The sequence below is a fragment of the Branchiostoma belcheri genome, unplaced genomic scaffold, assembly GCF_001625305.1.
Source record: "Branchiostoma belcheri isolate BF01 breed outbred unplaced genomic scaffold, Haploidv18h27 scaffold7, whole genome shotgun sequence".
In the NCBI taxonomy this organism is placed as follows: Eukaryota; Metazoa; Chordata; class Leptocardii; order Amphioxiformes; family Branchiostomatidae; genus Branchiostoma; species Branchiostoma belcheri.
Genome location: NW_017804353.1, coordinates 3,943,783 through 3,964,302, shown reverse-complemented (window position 1 = coordinate 3,964,302; position 20,520 = coordinate 3,943,783). Strand labels below are relative to the sequence as shown.

The 20,520-nt window shown below is 41.4% G+C and overlaps 1 protein-coding gene across 4 annotated transcripts; it reads right to left on the bottom strand.

The window, feature by feature from the left end:
- Positions 1-2,553: 2,553 nt before the first annotated feature.
- Positions 2,554-19,352, bottom strand: LOC109484502 (titin-like). Of its 4 annotated transcripts, XM_019787789.1 has the most exons (22): positions 19,219-19,352; positions 16,667-16,705; positions 16,126-16,275; positions 15,651-15,752; positions 15,168-15,361; positions 13,757-13,827; positions 13,494-13,531; positions 13,146-13,217; positions 12,580-12,795; positions 9,874-9,989; positions 9,507-9,570; positions 9,009-9,200; positions 8,480-8,596; positions 8,234-8,278; positions 7,495-7,578; positions 6,872-6,940; positions 5,599-5,814; positions 4,884-5,081; positions 4,276-4,415; positions 3,796-3,892; positions 2,956-3,161; positions 2,554-2,919 (listed from the first exon to the last, which is right to left on the bottom strand). In XM_019787789.1, exons 1-22 carry the CDS (start codon positions 19,231-19,233, stop codon positions 2,754-2,756), a joined length of 2,607 nt encoding a protein of 868 aa, XP_019643348.1. In that variant the 5' UTR covers positions 19,234-19,352; the 3' UTR covers positions 2,554-2,753. The 4 variants fall into 4 exon arrangements, with proteins under 4 accessions (XP_019643348.1, XP_019643347.1, XP_019643349.1 ...); XM_019787788.1 differs by having other exon boundaries at positions 2,554-3,161; XM_019787790.1 differs by lacking the exon at positions 6,872-6,940 and having other exon boundaries at positions 2,555-3,161.
- Positions 19,353-20,520: the final 1,168 nt, after the last annotated feature.

Here is a 20,520-nt window from a genome sequence, read left to right as displayed (position 1 = left end):
TTGGATTTTATACGATACATTAAAGATAGTGAGCCTAATTTAGCCAGCTAAAACAATGTTGGTATTGTTCCAGGGAATGCAATATGCTGAGACTGTAAATCATAGAAATGGCCTTTACGCTTCATAACCGTGATGGTTTCACGTTACATATGGTTCAATAAAGGAGCTTCCATTTTCTTAGATGGCGGAGAGAAAAAGATACATGTAGTACGTCTTGCGTCGAAGATTGTGAAAGTAGCATCCAGTTATGCTACTTCAATATAGGTAGGAAGGTCGACAAATTATAGTGGGTTACCCGTGAAAATTTATGAATTTGTGACCGTTTATGAATGTGTGAATCCAGTATAGCTCATGGTACTTTTCCTGTAGTGTGTATAGTGTTCAATGGTTGGACGTAATGTGGTTGACTTTATATTGGTAGGCCCGTTTCAGTCCGCCATTTTTACAGATCAAATCTACATGTTCAAACCAAAAACTAGATTAAAGAAATAATTATGTAGCTATTTGTAAGTTTTGTATCGTTACGCTGAGCCTACTCTTTCTGGCGATGAAAATATGAGGTTTTCATTGGCAAACATTTGTATCTTCAATTATTCATCCACTACATGCCTATCTCCTCATTTTGGTGCAGCTTGATTGACTGCTGTAACGTTACAGTTATGTGAGAACGACATAAATCTACAAAATCAGGTCAATCTATTTTGGCGCATTTCTTCTAAACAAAGCCACCAAAATCATCCAACGTATTATACTATATATTTGTATAAAAACTGACCAAGACAATGGAAAATAAATTAATACATTTCTACGAATCAGGTATAAACGTAGCCAACAATAAGATGTGAACGTCCTGATATGGCGCTGTTAAAATCGATGCTGGCCTTTTGTGGTTGTAGAAGGGGAGTATTGATCGTAGTTTTACTAGCGTCAGTTGAGCCGGGCTGCCGTCTCACTCATTTATATAACTGCCATCATAACGTCGCGTTTGACCTTCATAATTCACAAGACACAAACCAGGCGCCGAGGCGCGTATTCCTTATTAGGAACCGCCGGAGCACGTGATCTCCGCGTGATCAATCGTAGCTAGGCAACGCCGCCTCTGTTCTATGAGGCTCTAATTGTCAAAACTACCGGACGACGTCATTGAAGGGTAAAAGGTTGATGGTCTGTACGTCAGTGACTTCATGATCTCTCAGGCTACCTCATCAAATTTTCATTTTCTCTGAATGAGCAAAACGGACAGCATCCTGGCAAGGATGCGCTGTGATCATCATTGAAAAAAAAAAACAGAAACGATTAACGTTACAGTTCTTACGTAACAGTCATTGAGAACAAATGGGCTGAAAAAGCATTACGCTGTTACGTAATCGATCAAAGGCTAGACTGTGGACACAACTCAATAGTTATTTTGCCAATACAGTGTATCAGGAATACTGTATATGGGAACGTCAAAACTGAATGGACACTACGATTTGGTAATCCTTTTGTGTGCCAAAATCCCAAATATACCCATATCTACTATCAGTAAAATATTACTACAACCGGTATCTTGGTAATGGTTTGTAATATATAACCCCTGTGGTAGATTTGAACATCATACCCGTCCCCCTCTCAAAGATGTACAGTGATACGTGCATTACCTGTGCCAGGATCCTGCTAAGGGACGGCGCGGATGTAATCCTCCCGGATTAGCTATACGGTCAGGCTAAGTCGTGTCCCCTGGCAGTACAGGGCTGTGACCGTCCCGGGTTGTTATACAGCTATCCGCACGACTTTCCTCGTCTACAGATTAAGGTCGATGAATTGTTCTTTGCTGCCGTGTTACTGTTAGCTTGCCTCCTGGCGACGACTGAGAGTAATGCAGCAGAAACGGACGTTGCCTGGTACCGACCAAGACTTTTGTTACAAGCCCAGTGGCTTTAACATTTACGTAACACTCTAAAAAGAACATTTTTTATAAGAATGTCCATTTCGTGGTCTGGATTGATCTCTCCTGCACTGCAGTTTCTGTCCGAGTATAAGTGCTCAAAATGCCCCAGTGTTCTTTGTCTCTGTGTGGTCCTGTTGCCCATCTTTGCCGCTATAACTCTACATTGCCATGCCAACAAAAAAGGGGGGTATACAATCGTCTTTCTACACTGTGATTTAAAATTATGACAACATACACACTGAAAGTACCCAGATATTACGTTTTTATTATAAGTTATATGTAAATCGTTGACACAGTAAACCGTTGTTGATATAATACCCACTGACGATCACGATACACATTTTCCGATAGATATCGAGTTACTCACTTGTCAAACATTCCTGCCATCATTTACTGAGGCATGACAGCACTTTGGTCCTAATAACCGTTACCTAGATTTTCTTTCATAAGAAACACAGTTATACTGAGGTCCCTGTTGTTGGTATTATACTAGCTTATGCTATTTATTTACAAGCTCGTAGCGGAATACATTGTACCGAGGTAAGGGAAACAAACTACACAGTAGAATAAAAGTTTTAAAAGTAACGTTATACCATTCCATACAAAACTGTTGTTGTATGTACTATATGTATATCCTTAGTCAAGTCTGGAGTATATAGATACACATATGCCTACTGTATACGTATAAGCCAAAAAGGCATTAGTCATACATATAGGAGACATATCAAACCCCGTTATACACCAATACAGACGTAGCTGCGTGACAAATACGTGAGAGAACGTGTTGATATGATATCTTCAGGTTTTATCCCTTTTTATCGATTTATGCTGTTGTCTTCTCTCCGTCTAGCTCGTTCTTATACTTAGCATCGCTGCCATCCCTGTTGTTGGAATCATACTTAGCATCGCTGCCATCCCTGTTGTTGGAATCATACTTAGCATCGCTGCCATCCCTGTTGTTGGAATCATACTTAGCATCGCTGCCATCCCTGTTGTTGGAATCATACTTAGCATCGCTGCCATCCCTGTTGTTGGAATCGCTCTCCCTAGGCCTGTCTTGTCCCTCTCCGTAGATCTCGTCCTTGTATGTAGGATACTTGTAGCCCTTGTAGTTGGGATCTCCGTTTTTCCAGTACTTCTCCATGTCCTCGGCTCTGTCACGCAGCTGCCTCTGTAGGTTTGTGTCGTTGTTCCTGTCCTTGTCCTTCAGTCCGAGGGTGTCCATCAGGTCCTGATGTACAGAGAAAAAAGTTAAGTATGGCTAAGTCCAGAATGAAGCATGGGATCCATACACCACAAACGGCAACGTTAAGCCCAAAATAGTACAATACCAAAGGGCCAAATTCTGTATGGTCAACTACAATGTCGACATAACTGCTAGTGTCAGCAGCATGAAGAAAGAATGCCAATGGACGCAAAAGCTACAGGTAAAGTCCATAAAGAAGTCCCCAAGAAAGATATCCAGGCTGTGCATGGTGTACACTGTACAATGTATCAATATGTAACTGCAGACAGTGCATGGTGCACAAAATGACAAACTTGTGGACATACCGGCCTGTCAGGACCGCCCTGAGGCAGCACAAGGAAGAAGGAGAAAACGTTATGACTACAAGTCTCAGTCTTACACATGGCAACCCAACCACCAACCCAAGCTCGAGCTATTGATGATAATATAAGTGGTCATCATCAGATACGGTTGAGTCAGCCGTCACGGCTTGCTTGCGAAACTTGTGTGGCAAAGGACGATTATAACGCTCAGTCATGCATTTCATATCAATATTCAGCTTACATCCAGAAGATTGTTCGCAGAGAAATTGTTGATGGTAGATGGACACAAATAAAGACGAAGGAACACGTGTACTTACATCTGTTCGTCCCTGGGCGTCAAAGCCGTCGTACTTGGGCTCTATGGGCCAGTTCAGTACAGCGTCCAGGAAGTCACTGATGTTGTTAGTCACGCCCCTGTGTAGACAATCACAATAAACTTATATGTGCTGCAGCTGACGACTGGTTGTCCAACTAGGGTTAAGTTCGCAGTGAGCAAGTGTTGCCGTAAAAGGACACTGATAACTTGAAATCCTTTTATTCATAGCCATATACATTGTTGTTTGGTACTGTGTGATTGTTATATTGTAATATCTGTGTTGTTTTCTAATAGAAATGAAAAATTTGGAGGTACGTGTTGTGTTACCTTTTCAAAAATCACTGATTGAAGAACATTCGAATTCTACTAACTGTGATTTATACGTGACTGATGAACTTCTTCAACGACTATTGTGTCATTTTACAATGTCTATCATTCTCACAGGATGGTTGATTTGTAAGAAGCCTAGTGTAGCACGTACTTAGCAGACATGGCCAGGGCAATCTTGTGCCGTGGTTTGTCCGGCTCCTCGATGAGTTTCCTGGCGTTGTCCAGAAGCGTGGAGGCGGCGATGCAGACCTCCTTCACCAGCGCCAGGACGTACGCCATCTGCAGTTTGTCCTGTTTAAAACAAAACACATTTTAAGTTGTCAACAGCTGTTGGAAAATTTCACTTTTTGTTGAATGAGCATAACTACAGATGTTATTTGCTCTAGCCTCTAGTACGTGATCATGTCCCAGGTACGTCTGACAGCTACGTCTAGCAATGATTGCCTAGATCCTCAAATGCCAAAATTGACCTCCACCAGACTTACCTGGTATTTATGGTCATTGGTAAAAATTGAATACCACTTTTCACACAGTATACAGTAGAGGGGATTCATTCCTTAATTAAGCTAACCGACATCTCGCACACGCAGTCGTCCCTCAGTAAGACTCGTATGACATACTGAATCATGAAAAGTTCTAAAACAGGAACTATGCGGCTCCATATGTCTTCCTGATGGACGACTGCGTGTGCGAGATGACGGTTAGCTTGAGGAATAAATCCCCTCTACAATATACCACATTTCATACAGTGTTACTGACCTCCGCCATCTCACAGAACTCAATGGCGACCTCCAGCATCTCCGCCAGCTCCTCGCTGTACCCCACCACCAGCTCCGCCACCTCGTTGTTGACTCCCTCGGCCCGGGCGGACACCTCCTTCGCCAGGGACTTGATCTCTATGGCGGCCACCTCAACCTTCTCCGCTGACTCGGCAAGCGACTCGGCTCTGCTGAAGTGCTGAGCGAAGTGGGGAGGAGGAAGGAAGGCGATTTATAATTTTAGAGAATGCACCTGATGAACATCAAATGTATGCCCTATTACCCTTGTATGACATACATAAGGATAAATCTTATTAAACGATATCTAGACGTTAGAAATTCCTCCAATGTTTGAAATTCCTCCAATGATTGTAAAAGCTCATTCCCATACTAGCCACTTTTTTGCAATAAGGTTAGCGTTATGGAATTGTAATTATGTACCAGTAGATGCCATACTTTGTACCCTGGACAATTGTGCAACGTTATTGATATGTTGGGAACAAGAAGTATAGCGCTGATTTTGCAGTCTCATGTTCTGTCCTTTTGCAAACCTTTACTCACTAGCAGTACAACATTTTTTTTATTATGCCCATATAACGACCGTAAATTGGAGCGGACTAGTTTCTAAAAGGGTTAGATAGGAGACCACATCGTTACTTCTCGTGTTCCATTCCTTTGAACATACATGGTGGTTCAGAAATAATATGAAGACCTACCTCAGTTGAGATGAGCTTGCTGACGATTTTGCTCGATGCCTTTGCTTCTGCTGACACGATGGTGGTAGACTTGGTTGATGTGGTGGTGATGATGACGACCTTGGTGGCAGACCTGTGGAACTCCCGAGTCTCCTTCACCAGCCGCAGCTTGGTGTTGGTGAGCGGGTCGTCCTCTGGCGGGGCGGGCTCAACCACCCTGCGCTGCCGCGGGTCCAGCTACAGGAAACGGTGTGATGGTGTCAGTTACATGTGTTTGGTGCTTAATCTATGGAAGACCATTTTGGCTTACAACAGGGTGAATCACAGTTGACTTGATACAGTCTTTACAATGAAGGGATAGCAAATACATAAATCATATTCTTACAAATCTACGTAAAATGCAGCAATATTTGCATATACATGATATCATTTCAAAACAAAATAATACCGTGTTTTACTCTTAAATGATTATCAACACAAATAAGGTACATAATTAATGAACAAAATCATACACATAAATGCGTATTAGTGATATGCTAACATCTACGTTAGTAAAATTACACGTCACATATCTATTTGGTATGTTATGTCGTGATTTGACATGATACAGTGTGATGTTCTACCATGGCATTATCTATGCATACAAACAACTGTTGTGATACGACACACAAACATGATGGAAGTGCTGAAAAATTAGTCGGGAATGTCAGACAAATATGACAGACACGGGAAACATAACATCGTGACCTACTGCCAGTTGCTGAAGATCTACGGGAAACAAGTTATCAACATTTTGTTAGTTGGAACGAGCTATGCTAATATGCTAATAGGGACATAACGTGTTCTACAGTCTACACACATTTCTAACTATGACATGTATGACGTTGAATGGTCAAACAGGTGTTAGGAGACAGTGAAGCTGCTGGTAGAAGATGATATGGCGTTAGCAACACTTAGGATACGTAATACACTTCTAAACGGATAGGCTATAACGGGCAAACTGGTGAGCAATTCTTGCAGTTTGGAAATAGATAAGAGCGTATGCTTGCAATCGTCCGAAGCAAGTGGCACGTTTTTGCCTTTTAGCTGATTGATACATATGGAATGAAGCAAGATTCAGGCATTTGCCAAGCTTTGCTGTATTTGCCTTTTCAGCAAAATTGTAGCTCATTGCATTTTCCAAATGCTGCATCCGCACACCAATGTATATAGTTAAAAGCTAGCTGCAAACATCTGAAGAGTTACAAACAAAGATTAGCAGTGAGTTTGCAACAGTGTGTTCGTCTTCACTAACCCCTTGGAGACTTCTGGTGTGATCGCGTTCCTGTGCCATTGCCGTCACGGCAACGTTAGCGCTGGAAGACTGGAAGGAAGGTGGCGTGTTAATTTCCCAGATAGATACATGTATCATGTGTGCGCATAATCTCGACGACGACGATGATAATAAATTGAACTTTATCGAGGTACCATAATGTGACATCGAAGCAATTAGAGATACGTTAGGTTCAAGTATGTATTAGTATATCACAACTATATTGTAGATATTGGCAAAATAGATTTATAGGTTTATGACAGCCGTATAGCTTAAGCTTAAAGCAATAAAAGCTACAGCTACAGCCAAAATGATATGTTGTCCTACAGTGCAACTAGTGCTATATGTGCTGTGAGAAATTATCTTAAGTGGCATCAGTTAATGTATTTGAATAGAAGCAATCGGTGAAGCAGTGACAACCATGGCCCCTTGAGAATGAAACTCGATGATTCTATCTAAGATGTGCCACATGTAAGATGATTCTGTGAAGTAGGAAGCAATCATTTAGCATATTAGGAAGCAAGCATTTAGCACTATGAGGCTGTTTCTACATTGCTCGCATAGCGGCCTTGCAGCAATGTCAGGCCGTATGATTCTGAACTAACCAATCCGTCTGGACCTGATGATGATTCCTCCTCATCATCACCACCAGGCACTGGTGTAGCGTAGATACGGCGTGTCTGAACGTGCTGTAAAATAGTGTTTTGGTGTATACATGATCACACTGTGTTTGTTATAGTTTTGATGACGGTTTTCAACATCCCTCAATCGGCAAAGGGTTTTTACATGGTCGTCTTTACTATACTCTACAGTCTACACACTTATCAAACTACGTACACACCAGGGGATGGCCATTTACATGTAGGGCTATGGGACATGTTGTAGTGTGTAGACTATATTCTACAACGTATAGTAACATATTTGTATATTGTCGTAGGCAGTCTTCCAGAGAGCGAATTCTTCGGGGTCTCTTTTGCCTGTAAGACCTACAAGACTACAATTAGTACTTTACTTATATAATATTGTTACTTATATAATATAGCATCAAGTTTCACATACACAGACACACACACTTGTTACTTAGGATTATGTAGTACTTCTATCAAACATTCCACAAAATGGACATCAAAGAATGGAAATTCTATTAAAGTTTCATTTGTTTGATAAAGACAATGACTTTCATGGAAACTTTTTGCTGCTTCCAAGCTTCTAAGGAGCTTAAGCAAAAAGATGTTGTCCATCAAAAGATGTCATTTTTCACTATACATTAGTCTAATAGCCCGACCATGCTTCATATGTACTTGATACCAGGTTCAGACATAAACAAATCTCAAAACAACCCACCTCTGGCTCTTCCTCCTTGCGGCGCAACATAAGCTCTTCAGACTTCTGTATGGTCAAAATTTTTACATGTCAGTTGTAAAGTCAGAACAGTTCTGCGAACAAAGATCATCTGTAGACTAGATTACAAAAAAAGATGACTAGTAATTGATTTACCCATTAAGTACAAATTTTTGATCTGGTAATACTGAAGTAATGATGACTAGATCTGTGATTACTAGAGATACGGAAAATAACGTAGAAACCTACCGGTTCTTCTTTCACCACGGGCTCTTCCTTCTCGGGCAACATCTCAGGATAGTTCCGGAAGAACTCGTCATAGACAGGGTAGACAACCTCAGGCACGATCTTCTTCTCGTTCACAACCTGAAACAAAGATAGTGGCGTCAGGGATTTGTAAACTATGGCAGTTGTTTATTTACATATTTATTTACTTCAGATTTATTGCATACAAGTAAACGGCCAAGGGAAACAGGATGCTAATACGAATAATGGCTATAACGACTATTAGCAATAAGATAATAAAGTTATTTCAATAGAATAAAGTAACACAAGTTATTGATGTCAGATAATCTTTACTGAAACATCGTTACATGAAAATGATGTGAGATTATAGCCTGGTTACCAAACCTATTATAGAGGCTGTAGGGCTCGGGAGCTATAATAGCTTTGGTAACCAGGCTAGTGAGATTATCTATCAGTCACTCACGCTGTCACTAGGCAGATATGATTATGGTACTTATCAATACAACCCATCTTTAAGAATTGACCAACCAACCTTTTCGGGAATGATTTCATCTTCAACGACCGGAACAGCATCGACGTCCATTTCCGGCATCTCCGCCCGTCCTTTCTCGTGCAGTTCCACCTCCGGAACCTCGGCTGGCTCCAGGTCACCATATTTCCGGAAGAACGCGCAGAAGTTGAGGGACACGTCGTCAACGGCGATGTCCTCTTCAACTGCCTCATCCTTGGAGCCAATACAACAATAATGTAATTACATTCTGTGCAGTTGTGAAAGAATTGCCGCGTCATGAAGATATTCTGCAAACTTGCATAGTTTCAGAAATACTGAAGAATGGAGAAAGTCTGAAGAAGACATCTGGACATCATTTGGTATAAGGGCTTTCAAAGCCGTTTCAGAAGTTATCAAAGCAAAGACAAAGTACAATACCACATTCTAGATCTTATTTTATGTGATCTACATGACATCAAATCATTTTGCTTAAAAAGAATGAGAGAATGTAAACAATTAAACCTTTCAGTTGCTACTTACCTCAACGGTGGGAATAATTGGAACCATCGTCCTCGTTATGGTAGGCGCCTCGATGCCCTTCAAACTGTATTGCATAATATGATATGATTTAACATAACATGATAATGTACGGTTAACATTTTAAGGTATATTTTGAAAAAAATAAACTAAACGGCACGAATAGGGTTTTTTAGATATTACGAATGACAAATGATGGCCAATTGTTTTTCAAATGTTTGTTTTAGCATCAGGGACAGATTGTATCATCTTCGTGTTATTTCTGACATTTGCATTAGTCAATAACATGTTGGATAATGTTGTGTCAATAGCTACTGAAATCGAACTAGGCTTCTGACAACCTGCAAGGCATATTAAGATGTCAACTCACTATTCTTCGTTCAGCTTCTTGAAGAACTCTTCGTTGACAGGATCTATCTCCTCCTTCTCCACCCTTTCCTTGACTTTCTCTTCTGGTTCCTCCTTCTCCATCGGTTCCAGTTCAACCTTAATGATAGGTTGAAATGCAAGGTAATATATTCGTGTCTTCTAATTTTCATAATACCTTTGTTGGCAAGCTCCCCCTGTGACCAACTCTCGCAATACATTCTTACAGAAAACTAGACACAGCAAATAATTAGTAGGATTTGTAGTTACAATGAAGATCAAAGTAATGGATCCTGGTCTGTCTGCCGTGGGCCTTACCTGGTTAAAGATGCTCTATATAGATCACGAAGAGTCGGAAACTACGCAAGCTCGTTCGGTTTAGCACCACACCTTCAAACTTCAATGCAGCTGTATGATGTCTATCGCTAGTACTTATTAGAATAAACGACTATTGTCGTCTTGTGATGGTTGTTTTTAACTTGCAGGTATCTCCTGTAACTCTGCCGTGTGCAGTGGAACGCTGCAATGCTCTTAGCATCGCCATCTGTTCTATCCACTGCGGACGGATATCTGAGAGAAACGTCGACCTTCTGCAACATGGAATTGATTTGTTTCTACATCTTTACGCCCAAGGTTATGCAGTGAGCTGGGAAGGACGACTAGGAAGGGATCTATATATGCTCTAATGTTAGCAATAAGCTGCTTGCGTGTTTAGAAACATCGCTATAGTACTCATTACAATATTGAACCAACACGTTAGTGAAACGTCTATGGCCTTGCTACATGTCTAGTCATATATTACATCAGTTATAAGTGGTGCAGTTTAATCGAGGTACGTGCAGTAATTAATTTTACGTCAACAGCTGCTACAGGTGTCAGACAAGGACATGCGAACTTAAAAAGCGAAAGAAGAATAAAATAAGATAAAGTAAAAGCTACAACGTTTATAGCAGATATCATGCTGCTTTGCTACTTGTGATATAGCAATAACGAGCACTACTGTAAAGTTATGGGCGCGTTATAGGTTTATGGACATTTTGTAAAGCTAGAGGAATGCATTGAGTCGATTAAAGAGAGTTACATAAATAGATTTGCGAGCTTGTGGGCGTAAAGAACAAATAGAAAGCAATCAATTTGGACGTTGTCCTCACCTCTGGAGCTTCTGCCGGCTCTTCGTCCTCTTCAATCGGCGCGATGGGTTCCCCCTCCCCGAGGTGGCGGAAGAAAGCGGTGAAGGTCGGCTCCAGGTTGTCCACGTTAAGGTCCTCGTCGTCAGGCACCGGCACGACTTGGCGCGACACTTGGGGAGTTTCCAGGTTCTTACGAAGCAGTCGCCGCTGTTCGTCCTCGTCAACGTCCGTGACCGTGTCGGGTTTCTAAGGAAGCAGACAGACTGTGGATTCTTCCGCCTGACCCAGAGAGGCACGCATACCTCGTGTTAGATGGTGCGGACCGGTGAAGAGTGCGACTGTTAGGCTACTTGCAATGCCAATGCTTCCCCGTGAAACCACTCACAAAGCCCTTAGCTTTGCTCACACCAAAGTGGAAGAGTGCACGTGTGATTTGTGCACCAACAATTTGTTAATACGTGCTGAGGCACCACACCAGGCACTCCGTGGGCAATCCCTCACCTCATGATGCCAAGAGTGGATGAACCATGTGCAATCTTAGTAAACCTGGCTGGAGGGGCGCACCGATGGCACCGAGATCCAGGAACAAGACGTTCCCAACCACAAGCCGTGGGACTTCACACAGGGTGGGGCAAAAATCACCCATGGATACCAGTTAGTGGACCACCTTTGACGGGTGCAGCTGCCAGTGCCGAATCAAGCCAACCAAAAGCTGCCATGCGCTTTGCAACATAACATCAAGCGCCGCTACATGAAGTCACCGTCAATAGCTGCCCTAACGGGCCCCAAGCACTGGTGGACTCCAAAGTAAGCTTGCAAATCATAATGCAAAGCAATTAAGAAGCCAAGCGATTACAAGCCGGATCGAAGAACATGTGTACTTCGATTATGCATACCAAGCAATCTTCATATGCAAGCTGCAAAATAAGCATGAGCCGTGCGTGCTGGTGGCATCTACTAAAGCCCATGCTTCCATGCAAAGGCAAAGCACATGTGCATGTGCATGTAACACATTGTTAAATGTACACAGATGAAAATTAGAAATGTTGCCAATACATGTGACAATGTTTACCAATGCCTGGAGATTATGCTGTTAAAAATATGATCTTTCATGAATTTGTGGATATCAATAAATTTTTATCAGTTCATAAACGTTCAAATCCAGTTGTGGGGATTCTTGAAACGAACTGCCATCAATTCGTTTTATAGCTAATAGCAAGAACCTACCTTCTTCGGCTTCTTAACCTTGAAAGCGTCCAGGTAGAAATACAAATCGAACATGAGAAACGCTCAAATACAAGGACGCCAATACATGTTACAATTAATGATTTCCTTCAATTACTAAATTGATCTATTGGTCAAAGCAACGTTTCGGTCAGGTATACAAAGAGTTGACGTTAACCATTGATTAACGCATGATTCTTCAGAAAACTAACAGATTCGTTCCTTCAAATTGGTTTTCACTGCCATTGCTTACATCAGAGATCTAGACAATCTACCATTCAGATGAAGATCTACAAACAAGTCTTGATGCAAAAGCCGATGTTAGAGTCTACATTACGTTAGTAGCAACGCCCTACCTTCTTCTTCTTAGGCTTGAGTGCCTCCAGGTTGATGATGGACTTGCCGGATTTCTTCTCGATGCCGTAGTGGACCTCCTTGGTGTGCTGCTCCACGATGTACTCGTACTCAGTGTCCTTGACCGTCTTCTTCTTCTTCTTCTCCGGCGGAGGCAGGTTGACGATGGCCTGGCCCTGGATCTTCTGGATGTCATACTTCACCACCTTTTTAGGCTCCTGTTTCGACAAGTATTGTCAACTGTGTCAACTACATAATTTTGAAGTACAAAGAAGGCAGAAACTGATTTCCCTTTGCGTTTCAAAACTAACTTGTCGTTTGATTGTAATTACATGTACATGTATTGCGAAACGTGTACAGTCAACTGTTGTTTAGCCCTTGGGGTGAGGTTATATTTCAACTACGTTGTGAAATAAATAAATCCGTTCTTCAAACGTATACGCCAATCATGCAATATATCATTCAATCTATCAACACGCCTGATGAAGCTACACCACAGGCCTGTTTTAGGCCGAAAGTTCCAAGCATTGACCCTCTACTTCTTACATGTTTCTGGTAAAAGAATTACCTTCTTCACGGATGGTTCATGCTTCACCACTGTCTCATGAGTTATGGTTGTTTCATACTTCGGTGGCGAGTACTGAAATGTAAAATGAAATCACACAAGAATTAGCAAAGTTGGGAAATGGTCAAATTAGCGATACCGATCGGCATGAGGTATAGTTACTATAACTTGAAACGATCTTTACTTGAACATTCGTGATGTTGTAAAATCAATCCCTCGCAGTTACTTTACGTTGCACACTCCTGTTTGTATGTTACGAATTCCATATGGTACAGTTTAATTTTAACTTGACTACCGAAGGCATTGCAACGTTAAGCAAAATTATGTATCAAAAGTTTACAAACTCCTTACCACGTCAACGGCAACGCTTTCCGTCGATGACCTCTTATCTGAAAATCGAAGGGTGGGTATCAGTAACAGAGTATAGAAATCATATAGCATATACTGAATACTTATCGATAATCATAATAAGAAATGATGTATCGATATCTGTAAAAGTATTCGAGTACAGTAACGGTTGGAAAGTATAGTCTTCTTCGAATGTTGCTTTTGCAGTTACAGTTATTCTTTAGTTTATGAATGTTGTTCCAAAATACATGAAACGTTTTACGTACCAAGTTCCGGTGAAGGATCGCGCGCCGGCCTCTTGCGCTTCGGTTCGTTTTTCTTCTCGATGATGGTAGCCCTGCAAGTTAAGAACAGACAATCTTATTGGACACTCAACTTGTTACAACCGATCTTATTGGTAAACGGCACTGTTCGGTCCAATAAAACGCTGAATTGGAATTTCAAATCCGACTGGATTGACTATAACCACGCATTCCCACTGAGTTCAAATTGTCACTACTGCTAAATGTGTAGTAGTTACATCAAACGTTTCGTCAATATTCTTCTAGTCTGAAACGAAGTTCTAATTTTAAAGTAAATAATCCGACAAGCCCTTGCGGCTAACTAGTACTGCCATTCAACGTTTTGGTCTTAATTTTATGAGAGTTTTTTTAATAACCACATTTATCCAATCGACAGTTCCGCATTAGGTAGAATGGTATTGCAACTGAAGCGTAATAATGTAGCATGGCAGCCATTTTGCAAATACGAAACCAATCCGCGTGTCTACAAATATACATAGTTAAAGGGCAGAGACATAAGATGCATTTCATTCCCTGATCCAATTGTCTCCAATGCTAGCATGCTACTGGCGATTAACTAATCTAGCAGTTGTAGCTGAAAAGCGCCTTTTCAAAGTTGAGGCACAAGTTCACAAATGACTCTTATAATGACTAGCGCATACAAAATATCTCTAAGTATTCTTAAGTCCTGGTGGCAGGTTTGGCAAAAAATAAAGTCTAGGGCCGATCTAGGAGTAGAACCCATGACCTCCAAGCCTATGATATTGAGTTCTTCAAGAAATGCAGTAATGTCAAACGTATTCCTGAACTTTCAAATGTTTGAAGCATATGAATTTCCTGAAACAACCCTTCTAAAGCCACCATATCCCCTGCATATTTGGCTCTCTACCAGCTTCAGCGTTTGAGATACCAGAAATTGACGTTACATTTTCCTCCTCTCTTGTTCTACCGGTTTCTTCGGGGGAGGGGTGGATGACCAGCCAGTATCAATGGAGATCACCGTCAAACTTATGATGTACATGAACGATAAGTATAAAAGTATAAAAGATAGTAGTACTTAAAAAAAGATGTGGATCCTAAGCTAGTACAGGTTTTCAGAATCATGCATATCAATTCCGCCGTTCCTACAGTTTGCATGTAAATAAAACTCTTCGTCTACTCCAAACGTAGCAACAAAACATTTTTCATGTAACAACATTTTTCTGGACTCGATCTACTAGTACCTACCAAGTGTAAAGACCCTTAAATAAGAGACTGTCTTAACTTAGAACGAGTGGACGTCTTCGGAAAGTAGGGCCTGGCTCCTTTCTAAGCAGTCAACATATTTATATTTCAAGACCGTATATTGATAGACTACATAACATGAAAATTTATAGATATGACAATTCTGACTCACGTGGCCGGAGCGGGAACAGTCGAGGGTTCCACGACCATCCGCGGAGTGATATTGACCGGTGACCTGTCAATAATCCGTGACGTAGGCACCATGGGGGTGGGGAGTGGTGCGGTCCATGGGCCGGGACTACTTCCATTGGACCCAGGGAGACTGTTGGTCTTCCACATCGGGCTGTTAGGGTCCGAAGGCGACATCTTGCGGAGCAGAGAAAAATTATTAGCTTCAGCCTATCATAACCAAGCCGCAACAATTGACGTACTGTGCAAGCTACAAGTTCAATGATTTTGTTATATGTTGGCAATTGTACCTCAATGATGCAAGTGGTGGCGTACAAATAAATCTTTGTTACTTGAGTGCGCCAGTACCACTTTATCTTGTATTATTGTTTTAAATGTTTGAATAAAACAGTTCGATAACATAAAAAAGCAACGTGGCCACTGTGATAGTATTCCTACAGTCATCTGTACGTGTGAAGATACGTACCGTCCTTGGGAGAGTAGACGGCTTGTTCTTGGAAACCAGTCTGGACATGCGCTCACCATCACCATCAGGAGTACGCACAGTGTACTTCTCATCACCAAAATCCTGGTCAAAGGAAATCAACAAGATGTTTAAAAACATCACGACGAATAACATTCTTATCATAGTCATTGAAAGTCATAATATTTTTGTTTGTTTGTTTGTTTGTTTGTTAGACGTTGCCTTTATTTTGGTCCACAAGTAGTGGCTTCATGTGCACAATTTAGCTATTCTTCCTGTGGTCCTCACATTAATACGATAATCACATAAGAGAAAGGGTTACTACAAAATAACAATTATCTACATGATACACAGCATACATAATCAGAATGCAGGAATGAAAGAATTCCAATGCAACGACTACATCACTACTTATGATCTCATGCGTTTAATACAAGTTAAACTTAAGACTATAACATCTTTCTGACATGTCACTCACCAGGGCGAATGTCTTGGGTGACCCCGCCCACCTCTTGACGTCCTCCAGTGGCCAGGTCTCCAGGATCTCATTGGTCTTCTTGTCCATCTTGATGATGTCCGTCTTACTGATGCCCAGGAGAACACTCTTCATCTTCAGGCCCTTCGCCTCCTGTGGGATCAATTCAAGTGTTTTGTGGATGATTTCGGTGTGCTGTTGCTACCTCCGTTAGCAGTGGAGGTATTGTGGTAGAATAAAGAAGCTATGGATGGATTTTAATGATATTTGGTATGTGGGTATGTATTGTTTCTGTCTTTGTAGAAGGACAATTCAAAATATGCAGTGAAAACAAAAGGATAATGGATCTCATCCAGATAACATCCTAGTTCCGAGGTAGAATCAAACAATAAGTCTGCATCACCTTTGCTACTATCAACAAACCTATCTCATTATATAGATGTGCAGACCTTATTCTAGAATCATAAAACGTTTTCATAAATCTGATGTATACATCGATATTATTTAATATTACCTGCAACACTAGGTACAAACTGTTACTTACCTTGACCTTAAAGAACTTGGCCCCACTGACCAGCGAATCCTAAGAAAAAAACAGAAAATATGAAAATAGTCGTCTTTATCAACACTAGATGTGGTCACTCATTATATCTTTTAGACACACCACAACAAGCAAGTACACCATGCATAACATCACTTTTTTGCGAATAGTCTGCATGTCCTGGACAAGGTTCAAATATGTCAACACCCGAGTACGTGCGTAAACAACGTTTATGACCTTGATAGACAACATACCAGTTAATGAAGAGTGACAGTTCCAGTGGACTACAGAACTGAGCACAACATTGTTTCACACGAAGAACATCTCCCATATACGAGAATACACATGTCTTTTTCAGCTGTGAAGTCCCATGGACATCTACATGAAAACTCAACATGGTGTCTCATCTATACGCAAATATAGCCATGAAAGTATAGAAGTGAAAATTATTTATTACACTGGTCAGCTTGGACAGGTAACGCGTTAGCCTTTGCCATGTATACATTCATTTATCAGAACTCCACTGATTATGCATAAGGAGTCGATGTGCACTACATTGCACAGGCTTCAACCATTGAACCCGGTGGATGTCGTTTAATTTACGAGTCTTGTAGCTTCTGTAGATTGTTAAGTCGTTTGTTCAGTCCCGCGTTTGTAGATCTAAGCTGCATACTTTGTGCCAAATGTCACAACCTCACAAACACGCCTTAGGCAAATCCCGAGACCTCTCTTTGATTCTACGCGCACCCGGTGTCTAATAGGTACAGTTAAGCTTGACTCTTACATCGTTTATGCACTTTTTCACTCAATTACGTTGGCAAGAGTAGAAAAAAACAGGTATCATCACTTTTAAATGTTTTCTTTGAACCACAATTGTGCATAGTTTGACGCGGTTTCACAATAAAGTTTATGCATTGTCTTGAAGGCCTTGGATTAAGTCCCTGAAGCTATATGATGGCAAACTAAGTCATGATTGACGTGGGATCTAAAGTGTGGCCTTTTGTTCAGGTGTGTCTACGTTCATTGGCACCTGCATGCTGTCGAGTAATGAGAATGTCATGAGACATAACAGGAGGAGAAAGTTCTCATGATGCCACCAAGCAGACGTTTACATGACCAGCGTTTTGGTAACTTTTCTCAATCACAGCATTTAGTTTTAGCAGTAAGGTGATATGTACAGTATACAACATACAGTGTATACACGTACACCTGGAGGTCACCAGTGTCAAATAGGGCCTGTGAACCTGTGTAAGGGACAGGTGTAGAGGTGTTACACAAAGTTCTATTTCTGTACTTGTACATAAGCTATCATAAGCCCCATAATAAGTATGTACCATCATTCTGTGTGATTAAATTTCACAAGACGCACCAACCCTACACAAACAGCCATGCTCGACTCCTTGTCCACTTGGATGGACACCGATTGTTGTCTTAATCCATTGCCTTGGGGAATGGTGAGTGTACCAACGTAAAGATGTCGGTAACTTATCAAAAACAATGGAAGAAGATGCGTATTACTCATGCAATCTCGTCTCAAGGCAGTGGAATTTTCCATGATGACCAGTGCATCGTCCTTGGTCATATCTGATGGCCGCCATTCATTTTACCATGCTTCGATTTCAAGGGCGCCATGTCATTGGGGTTATTGTATGTTCAGGGATTTAAAATGGATCAAATTTGAGTGTACACAATAACTCCTTGGGATTTCTGAGAATGCACGATGTGATTTTTATCGGTGTCGTTGTGAAAGCGTAGTAATTACTTAGTAAATTCGCAGTAACGATAAAAACTGACACCTCGGTGACAACGTTTTTCGTCGTCCTTCCCGTGACGGCGTCTTACGTGAGTGCGTACGGCAGATGCGTGAACTACGCCCCGGGCAGTGTCCACTGTTTATCCACCGTGAACAAAGATGCGTTCTTCTTGGGAATCAGTTTGTGGTTCTTGTAAATCCATCGTTTACCTTTTCTAGACTAACATCTACACACACAAGACTGTGGTGGCATATTCGCAGGATATTTGCGTGCATTCTGGGTTTGAAAATTGAAGAATCTACCTTTGTTTTAAAAAATCTAGGTCATGTATGTTAGCAACACCATGATGCTCGTTAAAATGGCGTTTTGTTGTCCGATTACGACTAGCTTCTACGCATTTTACGGCGTCAGTGGGCACATAAACACCTGTTTTTTGTTGTTCATACGCCTAAGAAGAGAAACATGAACACCTGGATCTGACACATCAGAAACTCCGAAGACACCTATAAAGGATTGTGCAATTCTTTCAAGACAAAGATACGGCTGCATCTTCGATAGCTATAGATGCTTACAACTGTTTCGGTATACCAGATATCTATCCATAAAATCTACCCTTCTTAAGAGGAGACTTTGTTGCTATTATCTTTCCGATTAAAATGGAAACGGTGAATCTAGGACAAGGAACAGGCGTCACCCTTCCTCTTTGTGTCAGAACGACCGAAAACAGTCACTTCTTCTAATAATATACTCGTATCTTATACCGTATCAACAACAGGGCATCGTAGGAACACCTGTACTTACTCCTTTGTTGCTCATTGTTTGTGTTTAGGCGCGCCCGGTGGTGACAGAGAATTCTCGTCCGTTTGTGACGACACAGGCGGCACAGTTGTGGGAATCTGCCGTCCTGCGAACCCGTCCTACCTGTTCTGTGCCGGGGTCCCGGGCCGAGCGGGGTTATATGTCATGCGGTGGACCAGGTGATGTCATGCGGGTTAAAATAGACACGCGTGCCCTGGGGAATCGTCACTAAGGCGACCACCTGTCCTGACGTTACTGCTCTGTGACGTGTCGACGAAAAACATTTAAAACATATAATACAATATGCTAGAACTTTTCAGGAGAGAAACTTCTGATCTGATACTTTACACAGTTAGATGTGTTACTATGCTGATAGTTAGGTATTAGAGGTATAGCTAGTTTGTATGTGAATTGTCAGTTAGGGTACGTTACACACTGTGTCACGCGATGATGACACATGTATGACGCATGTGCACTGGCGTCGTCATTCAAAGATGGCTGCCACAGGTTTTGGCTCTCTTGTGTTAGATAGCCAGAAGCGTTTCTACTGTTGAGATGGTATCTCATCAACGCTTTTAGCAGCAGTTTCGTCTAGTAATCACTTAATGATAGATAAGTATTGTGAAGTAAAACAAGACAATACTTAACGCTTCAGTTTACGTACCCACCAATCTATAAAGAAAGATTTTTAGTCAGCGTACGGAAACCAAATTCTCAAGTCAACAGCCTTACAGATTCTTTATCATACTGGCCTACGCATTGGATCCAAAATACCATTGTTGTAACGTTTAAAAGACAAAATGACGTTGGTGTACATCTAAGTTTATACCCAGACGACGTAAAGCTATGATAGTGATAGACGTAGCCTAGGGGTGTGTGGAAAAGTCCTAAGTTCAAAATACTAGGGCATTCAACTCTGATATCCCTAAAAACACACTAACTTCATAGAACGGACGATCATGTGTACAAATACGGGATGAGAAAGAGTATCATTAATGGGGATTCGAAAGTTAAAACGATTGCGCTAAGAGTGGGTACGTACGATCGTCGGACATATGACGTTCTGTTACCCTACCTCCAAACGTTAACATTTTACTATTGTTGGAAGAAACGTAGGGCCGTTTTGTAAAACTGACAGATAAAAACGAAAAGATTCCTCCATAACGTTAGCGTGAATGTGTTGATTACACGGTCCAATCGCGTCCCACCCAATCACATGTACATGTATATGGATATCAGACAGTCACACCTGTATAAGGCGTGGCTCCAGGTGAGGAAGCCATATTTGCACCACATGACAGAAGC

Bases quoted from the DNA above. Each gene is read 5' to 3' on its own strand.
- LOC109484502 (XM_019787788.1), bottom strand. The intron at 9,990-12,579 runs GTAGGGCGTTGC...CCTATCATTAAG, and splicing joins TCAAGCCTAAGAAGAAGAAG to GTTGAACTGGAACCGATGGA. The intron at 8,597-9,008 runs GTTGGTTGGTCA...TCTTTGTTTCAG, and splicing joins ATGAAATCATTCCCGAAAAG to GTTGTGAACGAGAAGAAGAT.